Source organism: Elephas maximus, chromosome 17, assembly GCF_024166365.1.
Source record: "Elephas maximus indicus isolate mEleMax1 chromosome 17, mEleMax1 primary haplotype, whole genome shotgun sequence".
In the NCBI taxonomy this organism is placed as follows: Eukaryota; Metazoa; Chordata; class Mammalia; order Proboscidea; family Elephantidae; genus Elephas; species Elephas maximus.
Genome location: NC_064835.1, coordinates 86,411,139 through 86,433,740, shown reverse-complemented (window position 1 = coordinate 86,433,740; position 22,602 = coordinate 86,411,139). Strand labels below are relative to the sequence as shown.

General features: G+C 43.1%; 1 protein-coding gene and 1 long non-coding RNA gene across 2 annotated transcripts in view; both read left to right on the top strand.

Annotated features, from left to right (window-relative positions):
• EIF5B (eukaryotic translation initiation factor 5B) overlaps positions 1 to 22,602 on the top strand; it is a 71,866-nt gene that overhangs the window by 21,774 nt on the left and 27,490 nt on the right. Inside the window, exons 5-10 of the mRNA XM_049856584.1 lie at positions 772 to 989; positions 1,373 to 1,523; positions 7,972 to 8,067; positions 9,715 to 9,804; positions 11,030 to 11,104; positions 13,341 to 13,624. Coding sequence (XP_049712541.1) covers positions 772 to 989; positions 1,373 to 1,523; positions 7,972 to 8,067; positions 9,715 to 9,804; positions 11,030 to 11,104; positions 13,341 to 13,624 — 914 coding nt within the window. The remainder of the gene's footprint in view (positions 1 to 771; positions 990 to 1,372; positions 1,524 to 7,971; positions 8,068 to 9,714; positions 9,805 to 11,029; positions 11,105 to 13,340; positions 13,625 to 22,602) is intronic.
• LOC126060420 (uncharacterized) lies at positions 18,585 to 21,986 on the top strand. The gene is made up of 4 exons (XR_007513586.1): positions 18,585 to 18,640; positions 19,744 to 19,879; positions 19,946 to 20,120; positions 20,152 to 21,986. It is a non-coding gene; the product is annotated as an uncharacterized LOC126060420 (long non-coding RNA).

Sequence of the window (22,602 nt, the reverse complement as noted above, 5' to 3'; positions counted from 1 at the left end):
GCCAAGAGGACCCTTTGGAGCAGGTCTGCTGTTAACACATGGGGTTGCCATGAGCTGAGGCTGAATCAGTGGCAGTTAACAACAGCATCGGCTGTGTCTTCTTAAAACTTAAACTAGTTTTTCCTTAGACTAGGAGACTTTTTAATGAAAAAACTTTTTAACCACAGTTTTTATTATCTGGACGCATTAAGGAGAAACACCATCAAAGTAGCCTTGTAATCTTTAATTCTTTTGCATAATGCTTTAGAATTCTTGGAGTAAAATCCCTGTGTTTTACCCTCCAGATAGCCCATTAGGATGGGCGTCCTTCTCATTATTCGTGTCTTATAGAAACGAAGCCAGTGACGGAACTTAGGTTCACTCTGTTGTTACACTTCTGCAGAGCATATGTCTGTCATGTGCCAGCTGCTCTGCCCCCCCGCCCCCCGCAAAAGAAAACCCAAACCCATTGCTGTCGATTTGACTCTGACTCAGTACCTTAGATGCAGCATTGCCCTTCCCCAAACGGGGCCTCCCTCCTTCTGCTGACAGGATCTTCCTGGATCACTCAGGACAGCTGAGAACAGCACTGGCATTGTAGGCTCCAGAGAAGGCAGAGGTGAGGGCGCTGTGTTGGTCTGAGCTGTGTGGTCCCTCAGTGTTCATGATGCCCAGAGGTCCTGTCCCACTGCTGGTATCAGCCTTGACCCGTTCTGGCCCCTGAACTCTCAGACTGGTTCACCATTGCCTTAGGAAATGACTTTTTTTTTTAACGCTGTTCTGTTTTGATAGATGACAATGAAGGAGACAAAAAGAAGAAAGATAAGAAGAAAAAGAAAGGAGAAAAGGAAGAAAAAGAGAAAGAGAAGAAAAAAGGACCTAGCAAAGCCACAGTTAAAGCTATGCAAGAAGCTCTGGCTAAGCTCAAGGAAGAAGAAGAAAGACAGAAGAGAGAGGAGGAAGAACGGGTAAAACGACTCGAGGAGTTAGAAGCTAAGCGTAAAGAAGAGGTGTGTTTCGTGAATTTGCTGACATTGACACTGTGTATACCTTAAAATGTCTTTTCTATAAATTATCTCTAAGTTTCTAATCATAAAACTTGTATAGTTATATGGCAGTTATTGTTTTGCTATAAATGACAAGATGAAGAGGTACAGAAAATCCTCCTTTTACGTCCTCGGTTACGAAGTTCCTTGTGTATCATAGTCTGCTCTAACGTTGGTATTAATTAACAATCGTTATACACCACATTGCACATATTTTAATTTGGGAATCTCCTAGCGTAATGCTTTTTATGTATCCTAAGAGCTTTGTTGGAGGTTTAGGTGGTTTACATTTAAATTCTGTATTTCATTAAGTTAGTAAAATTTATCTGACATGGCCTCTCTTATAGGAACGGTTGGAACAAGAAAAAAGAGAAAGGAAAAAGCAAAAAGAAAAAGAAAGAAAAGAACGCTTGAAAAAAGAAGGGAAACTTTTAACCAAATCCCAGAGAGAAGCCAGAGCCAGAGCTGAAGCTACCCTTAAACTTCTACAAGCTCAGGGTAGGTGTTCACAGTTAACCCAACAGCTGAAGAGCTTCTCCAGGCGGTTCTGTCTCTAACGTTCAGAAGTAGAATTTTGTAGAATCAGAATTCCTGTGAAAATGTGCTAACAAAAGTATAAGAAAGAGGTGATACAATTTCACTGTTTAAGAAGATGACTTACATGCTGTGTGTGAATAATAGTGTGTCTAGACATAAATATGCACGAAAGCAGGGATACTAGTAAAGTGAGTTCCTCTGTACCCATCCCCCAGTTTCAATAATTACCAACATTTGCCATTCTTGTTTTTCCCCCACTACCCTACTCTTTATTTCCTGGAGTATTTTGAAGTGAACCCTGAACCCATATTATTGTGCCCAAAATACCTTCTTTAGTATGTATCTATAACAAGTAATGACATTTTACTTTTTAGCATAAGGTAAGGAAACATTCCACCTAACAGAATTAACTAATTCCTTGATATCATCTGATTTTCGGTTCACGTTTAATTTTTTTCGCTTGTCTCCAAAATGTCTTTTACAGTTGGTTTGTTCATTCGGCATCCAGATTAGATTCCCACATCTGGTTGATACATTTGTGTCTTTTAATCTGTAGCCACTGCTATCACACACCCTGTGTTCCCTTTGTTTTTGTGACATGTTGTTCATTTGTTAAAGATACTAGATCTTTTGTTCTAATCGCATTCTGATGTTACCTGATATGCTTCTCTATCCCTGTAATTTCTCAGATCTAAAGGCTTGGCTGATTCTGTTGCCTCGTGTCAGGAGGCAAGTGACCTGGTTGTCTCATTCCTAGTGATGTTAAAATTGATCGGTGCGTTTGGCTTTAGGTTGTTGGCAGCCTAGTCCATTATAAAAGTCTCTCATTGACTTTTTACCTAATAGTTTTAACATCCATTGGTGATCATTACCTGTGTCCAGTATTTCATTAAGAATTGCAGAATGGTGATATTCTAATTTTATAATTTCTTTTGCATTTATTAGCTCAAATCTTTCTCTGAAGAAAAACTTGCCCTGAAATACAGTTCATTCAAGAAAGGCAGAATAAAAGCTTAATTCCTTTCCTGTCCTTATCAGTTTCCAAAATAATAAGACCCTAGCAACTTCCCCTACCATCTGTCTCTCAATTTGTCGTACTGAGGTGGCTTGTGTGTTGCTGTCATGCCGGAAGCTCTGCCGCAGGTATTTGAAGTACTGCCAGGGTCACCTGTGGTGGACAGATTGCAGTGGGGTTTCCAGACTAAGACAGACTAGGAAGAGGGCCTGGGGATTTATTGTTGTACATAGGGTCACTATGACTTGGAATTGACTTGACAGCACCACCTCACAATAACAGCAGCTTCCAGAGGTGACAAATGAGTTTAATTTTGTTCTTTGGATGTTCGGGTGTCATTTTAATATAATTTTTTTTATGTAATAGATGTGTTTTAATCTACTGAAGTCATCAGAGTTTTTGATACTCAGATTGTCCTATCTTTGGCCATAGGAGCCATGGTTTATGTGACCTTTTGACATGGCCACAGTATTCTTTAAACTCTTCTTGCTTTCTGACACTAGGTATCCCAGGTTTATCTTGCAGAGGGCTTTGCAGAAAGCCCTAGACCTGGAATCAGCTATTTCCCCGAGAGCCCTGATTCCTTTTAGTTGGAAAAGTATTAAGAAACCACAATCTGGGCGTACAGTCATGTGTTTGACAGGTAAAATGATTTAAAATAGTGTCTTTGCTCCATCGAGAAAAATATATTACCTGTCCCTACATTCCAGAGATTTTTCTAGTAGCATCGTTTTGGTACTTAAGCCATAATTACAGTAACAGCTACCACTTACGTACTTACTGTGTAACTGATGCTATAATAAACCTTTGACATTGTCTTTTTTTCCCTCATAAGAATTTTATAGGTATTTTCATTCCCAACATGTAGACGAGGAACCGGAAACTTAGAGAGCTTGAACATTTGCCCAAGGTCCCAGTGCTGAGATACAGACTGGTCTGTGCGACTGACTGCCTCTTTATTCTGCGTTATATGTGTGGCTGGGCGTAGTAGATATGAGAGACATAGTACTTTCAGAAAGGTTTATTCTTAATTGGGGATGTAGCATTTTAAAACACGAAGTTAGAGAACAAATTTGAGTACAGTATAGCATCCAGATATCAGATTTAATTGGCGATGATGGAAAGGCTGAGAATACTCATGAAGAAATTGGGATGGGATCAAGTAGGGACTGATTTGCTAGTCTTACAAATGCTGTTTTAGGGAGTATAGGCAGTCCCCGGGTTAACGAACGCCCAACTTACAGACAGCTTGCACTTAAGAATGGACTGTGATAAAGCCTATCATATTAAAAATCTTTGTTAAATACGTGGCGGTTAATAATAAATTCAGTCACTACGTTGTGACACTCGTGAAAACATTGTGCGTTTCTTAAGTGTTTTATATGCATAGAAAGGTAAAAATTGTATTTTTACCTTTCTATGCATATACTGCAGTCCTGGTGGTGCAGTGGTTAAAGTGCTTGGCTGTTAACCAGAAGGTCAGTGGTTTGAACCCACTAGCGCTTCCACAGGACAAAGATGTGGCAGTCTGCTTCCGTAAAGATTTACAGCCTTGGAAACCCTGTGGGGGCAATTCTGTTCTGTCCTATAGGGTTGCTATGGGTCAGAATGGACTCGATGGCAGTGGGTTCGGTTTTTGGGTTTATGCATATACTACATACTAAGACAAACATATGACTAACTGATGCTAAATAAGAACTGTATGTACCTGTTCCGACTTAACCTACAAATTCAACTTAAAGACAGGCTTAGGAACAGATCTCATTTGTAACCCAAGGACTGCCTGTAGTTGGATTTATAGTTATGGTAATTAGATGAAAAGTGCCATTTAAAATGATGTACTTAGCATCTTTTTTTTTTTTTACTTAGCATCAGTCTTTACGAAACTCTTTGAGAAGATGGTCTCTTAAATGGCACCTCTAGCCCTAGTCTCTTATTCTTCATGGTGTTGCCCAATCTTTGCAAAAAAAAAAAAACAGGGAAAGAAATCCATTCAGGGTTTGCACAGGGCGGCTGGTGGATTTGAACTGCTGACCTTTTGGTTAGCAGCTGAATGCTTAACCACTGTGCCACCAGAGCTATGGCTTTGACTTATATGAACATCAAAACTTGAACTTTTCACTACTACATTTTTAGCAAACATAGTATGCTTCTTACTCAGATTTTGGGCTCCAGTGCTGCTTTATGGTGCTAGACAAGGTGGAGTGAGCAGGGCACAGCCTCTGTCTCCCACTGATGACAAACTCCTAGACTGACTAAAACATGAGCTACTGTAGGACTCCAGGGGGTAAGCAGTAGCAAGCAGGTAGAGAACTGAAGTAAAAATCTGAGTAACAACGCACAGTGAGTGAGTTTCATTTCCCCTCCTTTTTCTCTTTTTTTCCCCAGCTTTGCCTTTAGGGCGTGACAGATCTGGAACTGTGCAGTGGGTCCTGACAGCAAAATCTTCCGGAGAAATCCCCCCCTTTCTAGCCAGAGGACCAGGAAAAGGGCCTCCTATGTGGCAGAAAGTGTGGGGAGGAATTCTCCATTTTTCTTTCTCTCTTTATCCAGACCTTGCCCCAAGGCCCTCCCTAGTCAAGATCTTTGGCCAGATGAACCAGAAGGGGTCTCTGATGTCTGAGGAGTTTGGGGGGACTTCTCATTATCTTTCTATTGCTGCTTTGGCCAAAAGATGGTCCCACTTATGTGAAACTTCACAACAACCCTGCAGGATGAAACTCTGAGAGAACTTCATCTTTGTAGCCAGAGGAACCAGAAAAAGGAACTCCTGGGAGCCAGACATACAGGGGAAATTGTGGAGAGATAGGAGCTGGAGAAAGAGGATCCTGTAATTGTGTTTGTGAATTGACACGTGTCCAGACTCACCACCAAGCTGTGTGTGCATGGAACAGACCCACAGAACATAACCAAAGCTTCGAGAATTGCACTATGCTGTAAACCACTGTCCAGTTCCCAGACCTACCTCTGAGTGGCTCATGTGCCTGGTAGACCCCAACAACACAGCAAAGACTTGGAAAACTTAACTGACATTGGAGCCTTTGTACACAGAAGGCAAGACAATTTAGGGTGAACCCAACTCTTTTGACTGCCTGCTAAGACAAAACCTCAACCTTGTCTAGAGAATTTGAGTGGGACTCACTGTCACAAAACATAATATTCAAAATGCCCAGGATATAGTCCAGAATTGCTCATTATTCAAAGAACCAGAAAAATCTGACCAATAATCAAGAGTGAAGGTAACAGATCTCAACCCCAAGATGACCCAGGCTTCTTGTGACTGACCTCCATGAAGTAACAGTGTGGAGACAAATGGAAAGATAGATATTTTCAGGTGACAGGTAGGAACTGTAAGAAAGAACTGGAAATTTTATAACTGAAAAATACAGTCTCTGAAGTAAAAAACAAAAATCACTGCTCAATAGCAAAAATGGAGATGGCAGAGGAAACAGTGAACTTGGAATCTACCAAAAAACCCAGTAAGCTTGAGCATACAAAGCCAAGATGCAAATATCAGTTGTATTTTTGTATGCCAGCAATTAACAACTGGAAGACAACATTTTAAAAAACAGCACCATTTACAATAGCAGCCCCCCCCAAAAGAAAATTAAAACACTTAGTTGTAAGTCTAATATTTGTAAGATCTGTATGCTGAAAACTTCAAAACACTGGTGAAGGAAATTAAAGAAGACCTCTAGAAATGGAGAGAGAAATCACGTTCGTCCATCGGAAGACTCACTGAGATGTCGGTTCTCCTCAAATTGACCTGCAGATTCGGTGCAGCCCGGATCTGAGTAGCAGCAGGATATTTTGTGGATATATACAAGCTACTTCCAAAACTTGTATGGAAAGATCAAAGGAGTTAGGATCACTGAAATATTTTTGAAAAAGGAGGACAAACTTGGAGGGCTGTACCGCCTGATTTCAAGACTTATCATAAAGCTATGGTGATTCAAAACTTGTTGCCATTGAGTCAATTTGGACTCACAGTGACCCTTACAGAACAGAGTAGAACTGCCCGTAGGGTTTTCTGGGCTGTAACCTCTATGGGAGCAGACTGCCGCATCTTTCTCCTGCAGAGTGGCTGGTGGGTTCGAGCCACCTCCCTTTCAGTTAGCAGCTGAACGCTTAACCACTGCACCAATGGGGCTCCTTACAGCAATCTCCGCAGTGGGATATGGACAAAAGATTAGACACATAGCTCAGTAAAACGGAATAAAGCCTAGAACGTATATAGTCACTTGACATTTTTGTTGTAGGGGAAAGGCAATTCAATGGAGAAAGTAAAGCCTTTGCAACAAGTGGTCCTGGAACCATTGGACATATGTATGAAAAATAAAATAACCTCATCCTAAATCTCACACGTTGTACAAAAGTTAAAATGGATTGTAGATCTAAATGTAAAATGTATGACTATATACTTCTTAGAGGAAAACAGGAGAAAATATTTGTGTTGTTGTATTAGGTAAAGAGTGCCTAGCTATGACCTCAAAAACATAATGCATAGAAGAAAAAATGGTAAGTTTTGGTGAAGTTGAATTAAAAATTTTGATCTGCAAAAGACACAATTAAAAAAATTCAAGGACATTTGCAGACTGGGAAAAGATACCTGCAAATCATATATATTACAAAGGACAAATATATATTTTTTAAAGATGTCTTAAAATTCTACGATAAGGAAACCAACAACTCAAAAATGGGCAAAAGATTTGAACAGATACTTTGTCAGAGAAACTTTAGGGATGGCAAATGAGCACATGAAAAGAATGGTCAGCATCAGTAGTCACCAGGGAAATTCAATTTAAAAATAAACCAGTTTAAAAATAAACCAAACAAACAGAAAAAACCCTACTGCTGTCGCGTCGATTCTGACTCATAGCATCCCCACACGGTTTCCAAGGCTGTACGTCCCTACAGAAGCAGACTGCCACACGGTCTCCAAGGCTGTATGTCCCTACAGAAGCAGACTGCCACACGGTCTCCAAGGCTGTATGTCCCTACAGAAGCAGACTGCCACACGGTTTCCAAGGCTGTACGTCCCTACAGAAGCAGACTGCCACACGGTCTCCAAGGCTGTATGTCCCTACAGAAGCAGACTGCCACACGGTTTCCAAGGCTGTACGTCCCTACAGAAGCAGACTGCCACATCTGTCTCTCGTGGAGCCGCTGGTGGTTTCCGACCTTCCGGTTAGCAGTCGATTGCTTTAACCACCGTGCCACTGGGGTTACAGTGTATAAAAAAAATAGTTTTTTACATGAGTATCCTTTTATGTTTTAGGGTATGTAATCTCTAAGGAATGAAGTGTAGTTATCTTTTTAAACAGTACTTTTCAGGTGATTGGCAAGTAGTACAAACCTAAAGTTTTCCTTTTTTTTTTTTTTTTTATCCCTCAGGTGTTGAAGTGCCATCAAAAGACTCATTGCCAAAGAAAAGGCCAATTTATGAAGACAAAAAAAAGAAAAAAGCACAACAGCTAGAAAATAAAGAAGGTTTGTATATAAACTATTTTGTTACCTCTTCCACACAATTTTCAAAACCGAGTGTCTTTTAAAAAGAAATCACCAAATTTGAAATGCATATTGAAACTTAGTTCCTGTCGGTTTTCCTGTGATTGCCATCATTCTCACCTTATTCAAACGATAGACTAATGGAAAAGACCACTTTTCTTTGCAATATCTGGGTCCTACCCTCTGAATGATCATTATTAATTCTGAAAAACACACTGTTATTCTTATTTTTTCTTTTTTTTCATTTACTTCTTAATTTTTTCCTCACTAAAATTTAAAGTCCTTGAGGGCAGAGATTCCTCTTTGTTCACTCCTGTATCCACTGAACTTGACACAATCCCTGGCACATAATAGATGCTTGGAACATAACTGTAGAATCTCGTTAGAACCCAGAGCAGGTGATTCCTCACCACCAGAGCTGCAATTATTGAAAATCTCAGAACTGGGGCTGTTTGCCTGCATTTTAAGCAAATGGGAGCAAATAAGGTTAATAAGGGAAACGTTTCCCATGTGAGCTGGGACTCTCCCATGCTGAGGATTTCAGTAGAGAGCTGTTTTGACCAGGGTTTCGAACTGGTTCTTTCTGGTTTGAGCCACTTTTCTACTAGTGGTTCTCAGAATTGGTTCCTCACCAGCAGTATTAGCATGGCCTGGGAACTTGTTAGAAATGCCAGTTCTCAGCATGAAGATGCTGCAATGTGAGCTGCCTCTGGAGAGGGACTAGTGCTTGGTCTCTAGGAGCCAAGAGTCTTAGTCTTACAGTTGCAAGGGACTGGGTTTTGCCAACAACCGTGTGAGCCTCACAGAGTACCCCTAACCTCAGATGAGAACGCAGCACCCCCGACACACTGATTGTAGCCAGTGAGGCCCCGAGCAGAGGACCCAGCTACGCCATGCCTGGACTCCTGAGCCAGGAAAACTGTGAGACAGTAAATGTGTGTTAGTTTAAGTTACTAAGTTTATGGTAATTTGCTACCCAATAATAAAAAATTAAGAGAGAAGTCATGCATGCGGTTTAAGACTCTGTGATCATACATCTGCCCTCAATGAGAGGCGAACAAAAGCTTCCTGCTCACATGAATCATGTGCTTGGTTAACAAACATGCTCATGTTTGCACGTGTGCGAGGGCCTTTGCGTCCTGGTAGCCTCAGATCGAGTTCTCAGCCCTGCCATTTACTAGCCAAATCATTTGGGACAAGCTCTTTGATTCGTATGGAACTTAGTTTCCTTATTAGAAAAAGGGGATGATAATAATAATAATAATGAGTTTGTAGTCTTGTTGTGAGCATAAAGGTGATATATGTGAAGTGCACAGCACATAGGAACCAAAACCAAAAATCAAACCCGTTGCATCAAGTCAAGCCTGACTCATAGCCACTCTGTAGGACAGAGTAGAACCGCCCCGTGTATATTTTCTTTTTTTCCTTCTCAATATCCTATGATTTTACATTCTTTTCCTTGGGCAGAAAGACTAATTTCTTACAAAATATTATGTGACTGGTAGTTAAACAATGTTTTCTAAACTTGGAGAAATAGGTTTGCTTTACCGTTTTTTACTTAGCATGTAACAGAGTATCTTGATTATGTGTGGAAACAATACCGTTAACTTGGTGTCTGCCCTTCCTCAGTGTCTGAACCGATAGAACTAAGTGCTGCTATAGAAGCTGTGGAGCAGGAAGCACCGGACAAAGAAGAGATCGCACCTCCTGTTGAGCCAGGCCAGTATCATCAGCCACTTGACCAATTATCTCCTGCTAAAGGGGTCTGGTTTGTCATAGCTGTCGTAGTTATCATCAAACAATTTGGGGAAACCAAATTTCTGGCCGGACAGCCTTTTCTTCTCTTGTTATAGTTTTTCTTTAAGCCATTTCTTTTCATTTCCCATCTTGAAAAGGTGTGGAAATGAGACGAGTCAGTTTTATTCTTTTCAGTAGTGTCAGTAAAACATTTTGTACAGGGTTTTAGATTGTCTCAGGTGTTTTTATTTATGGGTCAGAATCTTAGGTGGTTCCAAGAAGACCTGAAATACTTTATATAATGCTTCAGAAGCAAATTGAAAGCATTTTTAATTAGAACTTTTTAAGAGTCATAAAAAGTGACATTTTTAAACCTTGGAGGCTGACTTTGTTTGCTAAATCAGATTCCACTTCTTCATTGCATGTGGTGTTTTAGGCCGTATGGTACCATCAGGAGTTGCTCGTTTAGATGGGTGTTTCTGGTCTCATTTCCTCCTCAAGATGGCTTGTCCAAATGTGTTGGTAGATAATAATTATCGCAGGGAAGGAGATACCCCATGTTCCACGCTTATCCGCTTTCCTTTGAGAGTAGTTTTTGCCTGTTTGGATTTTAGTAAAATGAGAGTCAATATAGGTAAGAAACTACTGAATTTTTAATATTAAAACAAAAATTCAAAATTTGAGCTTTATGGGTGTTTTTGGATTGTAAGAACAACACTGTTTTTCTGTTTTCAGCTGGAGTAGTGGTGGTAGCTTTGTATCTTACACCTTTGGAATGCAAGTATTTGGACGTATCTGTAGGAGTTAAAGTAAAATAAGTAATAAATTCTTGTGTTTATAGTATGAATTGAAAGATTAAAAAAAAGATATGAAATTTTATTAGTCCTTAAGTAAAAACTAAGTGCATTTTGAGATGTATAGGAACATTTCAGTACCTGGGTGTCTGGTGTTTACCTCAGATATGAAGTCTGGGTTAAGCCTATCATGAAATAATTCAAACTAGTAGGAAATTGTGAAGCATTTAGTATTAGTAAATTATAACATGCTAGCTATATTGAAAAGATAGTTCCAAAGATACTGAAATTGTATACTTTTTTCTTCAACTAAAAGATTTCTTCGTATGTCAGCAAAATTTTCTGCTTTTCTAAAAGCTGCCTCATATTTCTAGGTAATTTCTGTGCTTTTAATAAAAGACTTTTATTTACAGAAGAGGAAGAAGAAACTGAGGATGCTGGATTGGATGATTGGGAAGCTATGGCCAGTGACGAGGAGAGAGAAAAAGGTGATTAGCTCACATGGTAACAAACCTAGTGGGTATTGGGGGTGTATGTGTCTGTGTAAATGAACAGTCAGTCTCTTGATTATGAAAGCCCTCTGATCATTCCTGGGGACATGGACCAGTCTTGATCATTCCTGGGGACGTGGACCAGTATTGATCATTCCTGGGGACGTGGGCCAGTCTTGATCATTCCTGGGGACATGGACCAGTCTTGATCATTCCTGGGGACATGGGCCAGTCTTGATCATTCCTGGGGACATGGGTCAGTCTTGATCATTCCTGGGGACATGGGCCAGTCTTGTTTCCTTCCTTGCCATAGTTCTTAAGTCCTCAGGTAGATTCTCATTTCATGAGTGAATGGATATGCAGAAGACTGTTTGTAAGGTAGTTGCCTGGAGTTTCTAGAATGCATTTTGTCATAGTGATGATGTTATAAATGGGATTAGGTTATTAAAGCTAGCCTACAGAATCCTCTTCACCATAAAATATCGTGTAAATGTATAGTTCTTGATCACTATGAATAAAAAGTACTTTTCTTTTTCGTTACTTTCTATCCTTTATGAGAAATCTCTACTCTCTTTGGGTTTACTTGGCTGTTTTTTTTTTTTCACCCAAAGTTTTTTGAGATAGATGTTTGGCTCCCTGATTTTTCAGCCTTTTTTCCTGACGTGTGTCTTCAGTGCTGTACATTTTTCTGTAAACATGGCTTTAGCCAAATTCTGGAAGTTTTGATATGTTGGTATTTTCTAATTTCCATTTTGATAGCTTAACTTTTACCTATGACTTATTTATTTTGAAGCGTATTTCTTAATTTCCAGAAGTAGGGATTTTCCAAATATCTTTTTACTACTTCAGTGTGATCGGAGAACATTTACATGATTCTGCCTGTGAAATGCTGAGACTTGCTTTACAACCCAGCATATACTCAGTTATTGTAAATGTTTCCTGCATGGTTGGAAAGAGTTTATGCTCTTGTAGCAGTTGGGTATGGTTTTCTATATTTAGGTCAAGTTTACTCATCATTTTGTTCGAGACTTTTTCTGTCTGAGCTGATTTTTTGTTTGTTTTATTCCATACTTCTGTCCTATTAGGTTGGAAGTTGCATACTTTCCCACTTTCTTTTAGTGGTTACCCTAGAGATTTTAATATGCATCTTCGAACTCTTAATATTTAATGCTATCCTCTTTCCAGACAATGCAGGGACCTTAGAATATCTACTGATATGTACCCACCTCTCAATTTATATTTCATTGCTGTTATTTCTTTTAATTCTATATATGTACACTAAACGCCATAAAAAACCCCAAACTTGTAGCCATTGAATTGATTCCAACTCATAGCAACCCTATAGGACATGGTAGAACTGCCCCCTAGGGTTTCAAAGGAGTGGCTGGTAGATTGGAACTGCCTGTTTTTTGGTTAGCAGCCATAGCCCTTAACCACTGCTCCACCAGGGCCATATATATACATATATATATGTATGTATACATGCACACACACATATATATGTAATTTTTTTTTTTTTTTTTTTTTAATGCTGGACATCGTACTTGTAGAACTGTAGAAATTGTTTGAGGCCAAGGATGATATCTTTCTCCAGGGAGTATTTATATGTTCCATATTCAGTATTGAGAGGGCCTGAAGGTGATCTGCTGATAATGGGAGGGTCCCCCTTCATGATCTTCCTTACTTTTCGGGTGTAGCTCTTTATTCCCCAGTTAGGGGGTTACCCAATATCCATTCACCCCATGCCCTCCCAGCCCCGCTAATCCTAGGCAGTCCTGGACTCCCACTGTCTGGCCCCCTAGCACTGAGGGGCTGTTAAAAGCATTGCTTAGACTTTCACCTGCTTTCTCCAGAGTCAGCAAATGGCCCCAAGGGGAAAGCAGTAGTAAACAGTAGGCTTACCTCCCGGGATTCCTGTCCTCCCTTGACTGCTGGCTCAGGAATGCTTTTCTTTTTTATTAACTAACCCTAACCCTAATCCTGACCCTAACTTCAGTTAAGGATTAGTATATTAAGTTTTTACTGCTAAATGACAGTCTTCAATGTAGCATAGAGACAGACATCTTGCAGTTATGATGCAGTATATTGTTAATTTGGAATTAATCCATAATGTAATGTTACTGCCTTAATTAGTACACTTGCACTATCATTTTCCCTTACTTTAAGGTCTCTGTGCCTTGATTTAAATCTCTTTGTTTCTATTTATTTGAAAATCTATTTGTTTTCCTTAAAGAAGGAAATACTGTACATATAGAAGTAAAAGAAAACCCTGAAGAGGAGGAGGAGGAAGAGGAAGAGGAGGAAGAAGAAGAGAGTGAAGAGGAAGAAGAGGAGGAAGGAGACAGTGAAGTTAGTGAAGGCGATGAGGAAGATGAAAAGGCTCCAGATGACAAAGACACAGGAAAAACCTTAGATAAAAGGCCAAGTAAAGAAATGAGCTCAGAATCCGAATATGACTCTGATGACGATCGAACTAAAGAAGAAAGGGCTTATGACAAAGCAAAACGGAGGATTGAGGTATTTGTTTTTCCTTTTTCTAACTCTTTTCCTCCCCGCTGTCTGTGATCATTAGACTCTTACTATACAACTGGAGAGATTTATTAAGCTGTGCTCTTAAAATGTATTTTCAGGCAGATTTTGTCTGTATTTTGTAATGGTGAGGCATAATAGGTCTTTCACACTGGCCTAACCCAACAACCACTATCCCTTACCTTAGCCACAATGGTGACTGCTTCGTCGGTTTTTTTCTTGGTTTCTCCAGACTTTAACATGTCTTTTGAGTGATGACCCGTGCACAGGTATGCAGAGGCATTCTGAGCATATCCCCTGGTTATAAATACCGGTTACGTGTCTGTCTCGCATATTCAGGTCAGTGAGTATGAGGCATCTGACTCACTTGTTAAATATGGTGAGGTTGAAGCGGCTTCTGTTTAGTAAAGACCACATATATACAGCTCTGTATATGTTTCTTACTTAATTCAGTAGACTCAATAGACCTCAAGATTGTTAGCCTAAATAACCTGTCCAAACTTAGCATAGCGTGCTTTAAAAAAGTAAAACTGCGTTTAGCCGCCTTTTTTTTCAGCTTTTCATGTATGGTTCTAATTTTTCAGCTCCTGTTTTGTTTTAATACCTGTATATCAGTGTTCGAATTTTACTTCTGTAAAGTCTAGGTAGGACTAAGTTTTCTGAATTTCAAAAGGACCGAGGAGGTAGGTTGTTCCTGATTAGGGTTTTTACCCTTGCCACTATTGACATTTTGGTCAGAGAGTCCCTTGTTGTGGGGCTCTTCACTGTAGGACGTTGGCTTCTACCCACTAAATACCAGGAGCATTCCCTTCTCCTCCCCAAGTTGTGACTCCACTTCTTCCCACGGTGTTCTCAGACTGACTCCCGTGCTCTGGGCCTGTGTTTGAGAGGCTGCTGAGGTATCCGTACCGTGTTTGCTGACTTCAAAACAAACAAAAGGGAATCTTAAGCAGAAAGTAGATGTTTCCCTGTTATCCCACTCCCCAGACTTGTTAGTAGGTCTGAGTATGAGGTTTTAAAAATGTTTAATTAAAAATAAGTTAGATAAATTTAGATGCATATTCTTTTTTTCATGTAACAATATGCTGTGAACCTCTTAACAGTTTTTAAACAGCTTTGATCAGGTGTGATTTACATATCAAAATTCACCTGTTTTAAGTGTACTCTTAAATTTTTTTTTTTTTTTTTTTGAGTAAATATAAAGAGATCTACAGCCATCACAATTCAGTTTTAGAACATATCCGTTACCCCAAAAAGTCCCTTGGGCCGATTTGCAGTTATTTCCCTTTCCCACCTGTACCCCTAGCCCCAGACAACTGCTAATCCACCTTCTGTATTTGTCTTTTCTGGAATTTTCATATGTATGGACTCATACAAGTTGTAGTCTTTTGTGTCTGGCTTCTTTTACTTAGCATGTTGTTCTTCAGGTTCATCCAGATGGTAACGTGTGTTAGTACTTTGTTCCTTTATTGACAAATAGTCCTGTATGAATAAACCACATTTCGTTATTCATTAAACAGTTAAAGGACATTTGAGTTGTTTCCACTTTTCTATAGTGCTGGTTATAAATATTTGTGTATGACTCTTTGCCTTGCATGTTTTATTTCTTTTGGATGTATTCCTAGGAGTAAAATTGCTGGATTGTATGGTAAATTTATGTTTAAATTTTTCAGAAACTCTCAACTGTCTTCCAAAGTAGCTGCACAATTATAGGTTGCCACAGTTGAGGGTTCTGGTTTCTCTACGTAGGTGCCAGCTGTCGTTATTGCCAGGCCTTTCGAGTGCAGCCAGTCTGATGGGTGTGAGGTAGTATCTTATTGTGGCTTTGATTTACTCTTTCTTGACCTTGGGCATCTCTTCATGTGCTTATTGCCCATTCCTGTTTCTTTGTTTGTGAAACATCTATTCAAATTTTTGCCCACTATTTTAATTGGATTATAAGACTCCTTTCGTTTTCTTAATGGTGTCTTTCAAGGAGAAAAGTTTTTAATTTTGCTAACATCCGATGTAGCAAACATTTCTTTTATAGAACATGACTTTGGTGTTGTATTGAAGAAATCTTTACCTAACTTAAGGTCATGTGTATTTTCTTCCAAAAGTTTTATAGCCCTGGCCCTTCCATCTGTGTGTGTGATCCACTGTCAGGTAGTTTTAATGTATGATGTGAGGTAGGGGACTAAGCTCATGTTTTTCCATGTGGACATCCAATTATCCCAGTAATATTGCTTGAAAAGTCTGTTATTTCCTGCCTCGAATTGCCTTGGCATGTTTGTAGAAAATCATTTTATCAGAAATGTCCGGGCTCTTTTTTGTACTTTAATTCCATCCTATTAATCTATAAATCTGTTCTAATGCCAATACCAGAGTTGTCTTGATTCCTTAGTTTTATAGTAAGTTTTGAAGTCAGGAAGTGTAAGTCTTCCAACTTGGTTTTTCCTTTTCAAGATTGTTTTAGCTATTCTGAGTCGCTTGCTTTTCACATAAATTTTAGGGTCAGTTTGTCAGTTTCTACAAAAAACTTGCTAGGATTTTGAACGAGATTGTGTTGAAGCTATAAGCTTTCCAATCTATGAACATGGATTGTTTCTCCATTTATTTAGATCTTTTTCTCAGCACTGCTTTGTAGTTCTTAGAGTACAAAATTTGCAACTCGTCTGTTAAATTTGTAACTATTTTCATCCTTCTGATGCTATTGTGAATGCAATTATTTTAGTTTTATTTTTTTATTGTTCTCTGGTAGCATATAGAAATGCAATTGATTTTTTAATAATAATCTGATATCCTGCAACTGTATTACAATTTTTTTTATTGCAATAAGTTTTTTTGTTGCTTTCTTAGAATTTTCTGTAAATGGGATCATGTCCTCTATGCATTATTTTACTTTTTCCTTTCCATTCTGATTTGTCTCGTGTTTTTTTTTTAGCTAGAACAATAGAAATGTAGAATACAAGTGGGTCAGAGTGGACATCTTGTCTTGTTCCCAGTCTTTGGGGAAAGCGTTCACATTTTCACCATTAACTATGATGTTGCCCGTTGCTTTGGAGCCGAGTCTAACTCATACTGACCCTACTGGACAGAGCAGAACTGCTCCGCAGGGTTTCCGGTTTGCAGAAGCAGCCTGCCACATCTCTCTCCCGTGGAGAGGCTGGTTGATTTGAACCTTGGACCTTTCAACAGAAAGCAACCAATTGCTTAACCATTGCGCCGCCAGGACTTGTCAACTGATGCTGTCAGCTTTTCATAGATACCTGTATCAGTTGGAGGAAGTTCCCTTCTATTCCTGGTTTGTTAATGAATGGGCATTGGGAACTTTTTGTATGTCTGTTGAGAGTTTTTTCCCTTTATTGATGGGTGGTGTATTAGGTTAATTGGTCTTCAAATGTTAAATCAGCCTTTCATTCCTGGGATTAATCCCACTTGATCATGGTATGTAATCCACTTTGTATGTTATTAGATTTGGTTTGGTAATATCTTATTGAGGATTTTGAGGTCTGTATCTGTGAGGGATATTAATCAGTGCTGTCTTTCTTAAGATGTGTTTGTCTGCTTTGCTGTTAGGGTGACACTAGCCTCCTAGGATTAGTTGGGCAGTGTTCCCCTTCCCACTCCCTTCTCAGGTTTTGAAGGATTATATTATTTCCCATTTTCAATGTTGGTAGAATTCACTAAAAAGCTATCTGTGCCTGGACATTGCTTTATGAGAAGATTTTTCAATTATTAATTTAATTTCTTTACTTGTTATAGGTCTAGTCACATTTTTTTTTTCTTGGTAATTTTTATCTTTTCAATAATTTGTGTTTTTTCTGTTACCTTACTTGTGAGCATAAAGTTGTTTATGATATTCTTCTGCAGTTCTTTAACCTTCTGTTAAGTCAGCCTAGTTGTGCCGTGGAGCCTGCAGCCTGCCTCTTGTAGAGTGGGGTGGAGTGTTACCCTTCCAGGCAGCCAGACCATTTCTGCCTTTTAACTGGAGTCATGTTTGAAGTTATTACAGACATGGGTAGATTTATTTCTCTACTTTTGCTGTTTGTTTTCTACATATCATGTCGTTTTTGTGTCCTTTGTTTATTTTTTACTGTCTTTTGTTTTAAATAGATATTCAGCGTATCATTTTAATTCCACTCGATTTTCTTTTACCTTTTTTGTTTTTAGTTATTTTCTTCATAGTTACTCTCAGGATTATAGTATGCATCTAAACCTATCTTTATCTTCTTCAGATTAACACTAATTTAGTTCTAGTGAAATACAGAAACTTTGATCCAAAATAGTGCTGTTACCGTCTCCCGCTTGTGCTGTTATCATCATATATGTTGTATGTATTTTATAAACCCGTCCAAAGTGGTGGTGTTATTGCTGTATTGATCATACATCTTTTAAATGAATTGAGAGAGGAAAGGAGAAAAATATACTTGTAGAGTCTTTTATATTAATCCACCTAATAATATTTCTGTTACTCATTTCTTTCTATGGAATTCAGTTACCATCTGCTGTGTTTTCTTTGCTGCAGTCCAGCTCCAGTTCCTCCAGTCCCCATGCCCTGCCTTCCTGGTGTCTTTGTAGTAGAGGCAGCTCCCTGGGTTAGGAATGAGGTCTGCCCCGCAGTGTGTGTGTCTGTAGGTCGGAGCCCCGCCCCGCGGTGTGTGCGTCTGCAGGTCGGAGCCCCGCCCCGCGGTGTGTGCGTCTGCAGGTCGGAGCCCCGCCCCGCGGTGTGTGCGTCTGCAGGTCGGAGCCCCGCCCCGCGGTGTGTCTGTAGGTCGGAGCCCCGCCCCGCCCCGCGGTGTGTGCGTCTGCAGGTCGGAGCCCCGCCCCGCGGTGTGTGCGTCTGCAGGTCGGAGCCCCGCCCCGCGGTGTGTGCGTCTGCAGGTCGGAGCCCCGCCCCGCGGTGTGTGCGTCTGCAGGTCGGAGCCCCGCCCCGCGGTGTGTCTGTAGGTCGGAGCCCCGCCCCGCCCCGCGGTGTGTGCGTCTGCAGGTCGGAGCCCCGCCCCGCGGTGTGTGCGTCTGTAGGTCGGAGCCCCGCCCCGCGGTGTGTCTGTAGGTCGGAGCCCCGCCCCGCGGCGTGTGCGTCTGTAGGTCGGAGACCCGCCCCGCGGCGTGTGCGGCGTGTGCGTCTGTAGGTCGGAGACCCGCCCCGCGGCGTGTGCGTCTGCAGGTCGGAGCCCCGCCCCGCGGTGTGTCTGTAGGTCGGAGCCCCGCCCCGCCCCGCGGTGTGTGCGTCTGCAGGTCGGAGCCCCGCCCCGCGGTGTGTGCGTCTGCAGGTCGGAGCCCCGCCCCGCGGTGTGTGCGTCTGCAGGTCGGAGCCCCGCCCCGCGGTGTGTCTGTAGGTCGGAGCCCCGCCCCGCGGCGTGTGCGTCTGCAGGTCGGAGCCCCGCCCCGCGGCGTGTGCGTCTGTAGGTCGGAGCCCCGCCCCGCGGCGTGTGCGTCTGTAGGTCGGAGACCCGCCCCGCGGCGTGTGCGGCGTGTGCGTCTGTAGGTCGGAGCCCCGCCCCGCGGCGTGTGCGTCTGCAGGTCGGAGCCCCGCCCCGCGGTGTGTCTGTAGGTCGGAGCCCCGCCCCGCCCCGCGGTGTGTGCGTCTGCAGGTCGGAGCCCCGCCCCGCGGTGTGTGCGTCTGCAGGTCGGAGCCCCGCCCCGCGGTGTGTGCGTCTGCAGGTCGGAGCCCCGCCCCGCGGTGTGTGCGTCTGCAGGTCGGAGCCCCGCCCCGCGGTGTGTGCGTCTGCAGGTCGGAGCCCCGCCCCGCGGTGTGTGCGTCTGCAGGTCGGAGCCCCGCCCCGCGGTGTGTGCGTCTGCAGGTCGGAGCCCCGCCCCGCGGCGTGTGCGTCTGCAGGTCGGAGCCCCGCCCCGCGGTGTGTCTGTAGGTCGGAGCCCCGCCCCGCGGCGTGTGCGTCTGTAGGTCGGAGCCCCGCCCCGCGGCGTGTGCGTCTGTAGGTCGGAGACCCGCCCCGCGGCGTGTGCGGCGTGTGCGTCTGTAGGTCGGAGACCCGCCCCGCGGCGTGTGCGTCTGCAGGTCGGAGCCCCGCCCCGCGGTGTGTCTGTAGGTCGGAGCCCCGCCCCGCCCCGCGGTGTGTGCGTCTGCAGGTCGGAGCCCCGCCCCGCGGTGTGTGCGTCTGCAGGTCGGAGCCCCGCCCCGCGGTGTGTGCGTCTGCAGGTCGGAGCCCCGCCCCGCGGTGTGTCTGTAGGTCGGAGCCCCGCCCCGCGGCGTGTGCGTCTGTAGGTCGGAGCCCCGCCCCGCGGCGTGTGCGTCTGTAGGTCAGAGCCCCGCCCCGCGGTGTGTCTGTAGGTCGGAGCCCCGCCCCGCGGCGTGTGCGTCTGTAGGTCGGAGCCCCGCCCCGCGGCGTGTGCGTCTGTAGGTCGGAGCCCCGCCCCGCGGCGTGTGCGTCTGTAGGTCGGAGCCCCGCCCCGCGGCGTGTGCGTCTGTAGGTCGGAGCCCCGCCCCGCGGCGTGTGCGTCTGTAGGTCGGAGCCCCGCCCCGCGGCGTGTGCGTCTGTAGGTCAGAGCCCCGCCCCGCGGTGTGTCTGTAGGTCGGAGCCCCGCCCCGCGGCGTGTGCGTCTGTAGGTCGGAGCCCCGCCCCGCTGCGTGTGCGTCTGTAGGTCGGAGCCCCGCCCCGCGGCGTGTGCGTCTGTAGGTCGGAGACCCGCCCCGCGGTGTGTGCGTCTGCAGGTCGGAGACCCGCCCCGCAGTGCGTCTGTAGGTCAGATTGGTAGGGAGGTCGCATTGGGCCTGACCTCAGTGCAGGAAAAGCCTTGGGGCCTTCTCAGTGATTTTCATGCTGCACGTGCAGCAAGCGAAGGTGATTGTGATGGATATGCAGTTGCACAGAAGGGCTGGTTCAGTTGTTTCAAAGTGAGGGCAAGTTCACACACCATTAAGGGCAAGTACAAGCTGCCTGTGAGTCCAAGGTTTGTGACCTGGGGACTGCCTGTATTTATTACAGCTTTATACATTATGAGCTCAACCATACAATGTTAGCTATTGTTTTATGAAATTACCTTTTAAATCACTGTAAAAACAGCATGGAGACAGTGTCTCACCTCCCCTAACTTCACAGGTGGGAAGGAGAATCAAGGTCAACAGCCCAAAGCTGTCCTGTGAGGTTCCAATGCCTTTACTCTCCTCCACCTTTGCCAATTCTGACACCAGCCATCCCTCCGTGGCACTCTCTACTTCTCTGCTGGCTTCGGTAATTTGTTGCAGTTGCCACACAGAATTCACAGACAGTACTCACAATTATGAGGGCAGCAGCAGGTTGCAGTTTAGGCTCAGGAGGCCTCAGGATACAGTTCTTCATCAGGACAGGCTCTTTTCAGCTGTGCTTGCAGGCACACCTCCCTCTGGCCTTACCTCTGCCCAGCTCAGGCAAGTGTTACAAAGCTCTTTTAGCCCCTGCCAGTATGTCCCTGGAGGCACCCCAGGCACTCAGCTTTCTTGCTCTGTGGGCTGGGAAGTCCACTGCATGTTCTCCTGCCAGTCTCTCCTGCCGGTCTCTTCTCACTGTCTTCAGGGCCACAGCTAGGTCTCCTGTTCCAGGAGCTTCTCAGTGCAGGGATCCCTCTTCCAAAGAACGTGCTTTTTCCACTCCTGGCTGTTCTCCCTTGGTACTGGTGGGATCCTCTCTCTCCAGCCTCTGGGGTAGCTCATTTCATGCCCAGCGGGGTGGCAAAAGTGACGCATCCCTTTGGTGGGCCACAATTACCCTATTTGCACAGTCCCACCCAGTCACTTGGGTGGGAGTTACAAGACCATGGTGAGAAGGGCCACACAAAAGCGATCCATTGCACCGCAGTCATATGTTAAGAATAAATTTTTAGTGTCTTATGTGTACCTGTATAACGACCTTTCCCAGTGTTCTTTTTATCTTCAGTGATGTTTGAATAATCATCTATTATCGCTTCCTTTCAGCTTGAAGAACTTTCTGTGGCATTTCTTGTAATGCTGATCTGCTAGCAATGAATTCTGTCTCTCCCACTCCAAGGAATTTATTTCACTTTAATTTTTTTCCTAAAAGTACATTTATTAGCAGTTTTATACCAGAGTTAATCAGTGGTTCAGTAAGCGTATGATAAAAAAGATGGATTACAATTATGTTATTAAAAGAGAGAAGGTCTTACAGCAAAGGCCAAAAGCAGCATTTGACTCCATGTAGGCTTTTTTTAAATTAACCAAACCAACCTCTGGCCATTCAGTCAGTTCCAACTCAGGGTGACCCTATGTGTGTAAGAGTCGAACTGTGCTCCATAGTTTTTTTTTTAAATATTTTACTGTGTTTCAGGTGAACGTGTACACAACAAATTAGGTTCCCATTTAACAATTTTTATACAGATTGTTCTGCGACATCGGTTATGGTTGCATTTTAAAAAAAAAAAAAAAAATTTTTTTTTTTTTTTTTTAACAACATTCTTCTTATTTCCATTCTGTTTGTTCAGTTTCCATTCATCAAACTTCCCTACTTCTCACCTTCTCCTCTTTGTATCAGGGTAAATCTTGACCATATGGTCTCATATAATTGATTGTTTAAGAGAGCCCAGTGCTCATGGGTGATATTTTTTATTTTATAAGCCAGCCTATTATTTGGCGAAAGGTGACCTCCAGGAGTGGCTTCAGTTCCAAGTTTAAAGGGCATCTTAGGGTGATAGTCTTGGGAGCTCTTCTAGTCTTGTCTTGGTCCAGTAAGGAAGGCTGGCCTTTTTAGGAATTTGAGTTTTGTTCTACATTTTTTTCCCATTCTGTCTGGGACCTCCTGTTGTGTACCTGGTCAGAACGGTGGGTAATGATAGCTGGGCACCATTTAATTCATCTGGTCTCAGGCTAGATGCCATGGTTCCTGTGGGTCGTTAGTCCTGCACACAAGTTTCTTCTTTAAATATTTGGTCTCTTTTATTCTCTTTTGCTCCAGACGAGTAGACACTGATAGTTGTATCTTAGATGACCACTCACAAGCTTTTAAGACCCCAGTCACTACTCACCAAACTAG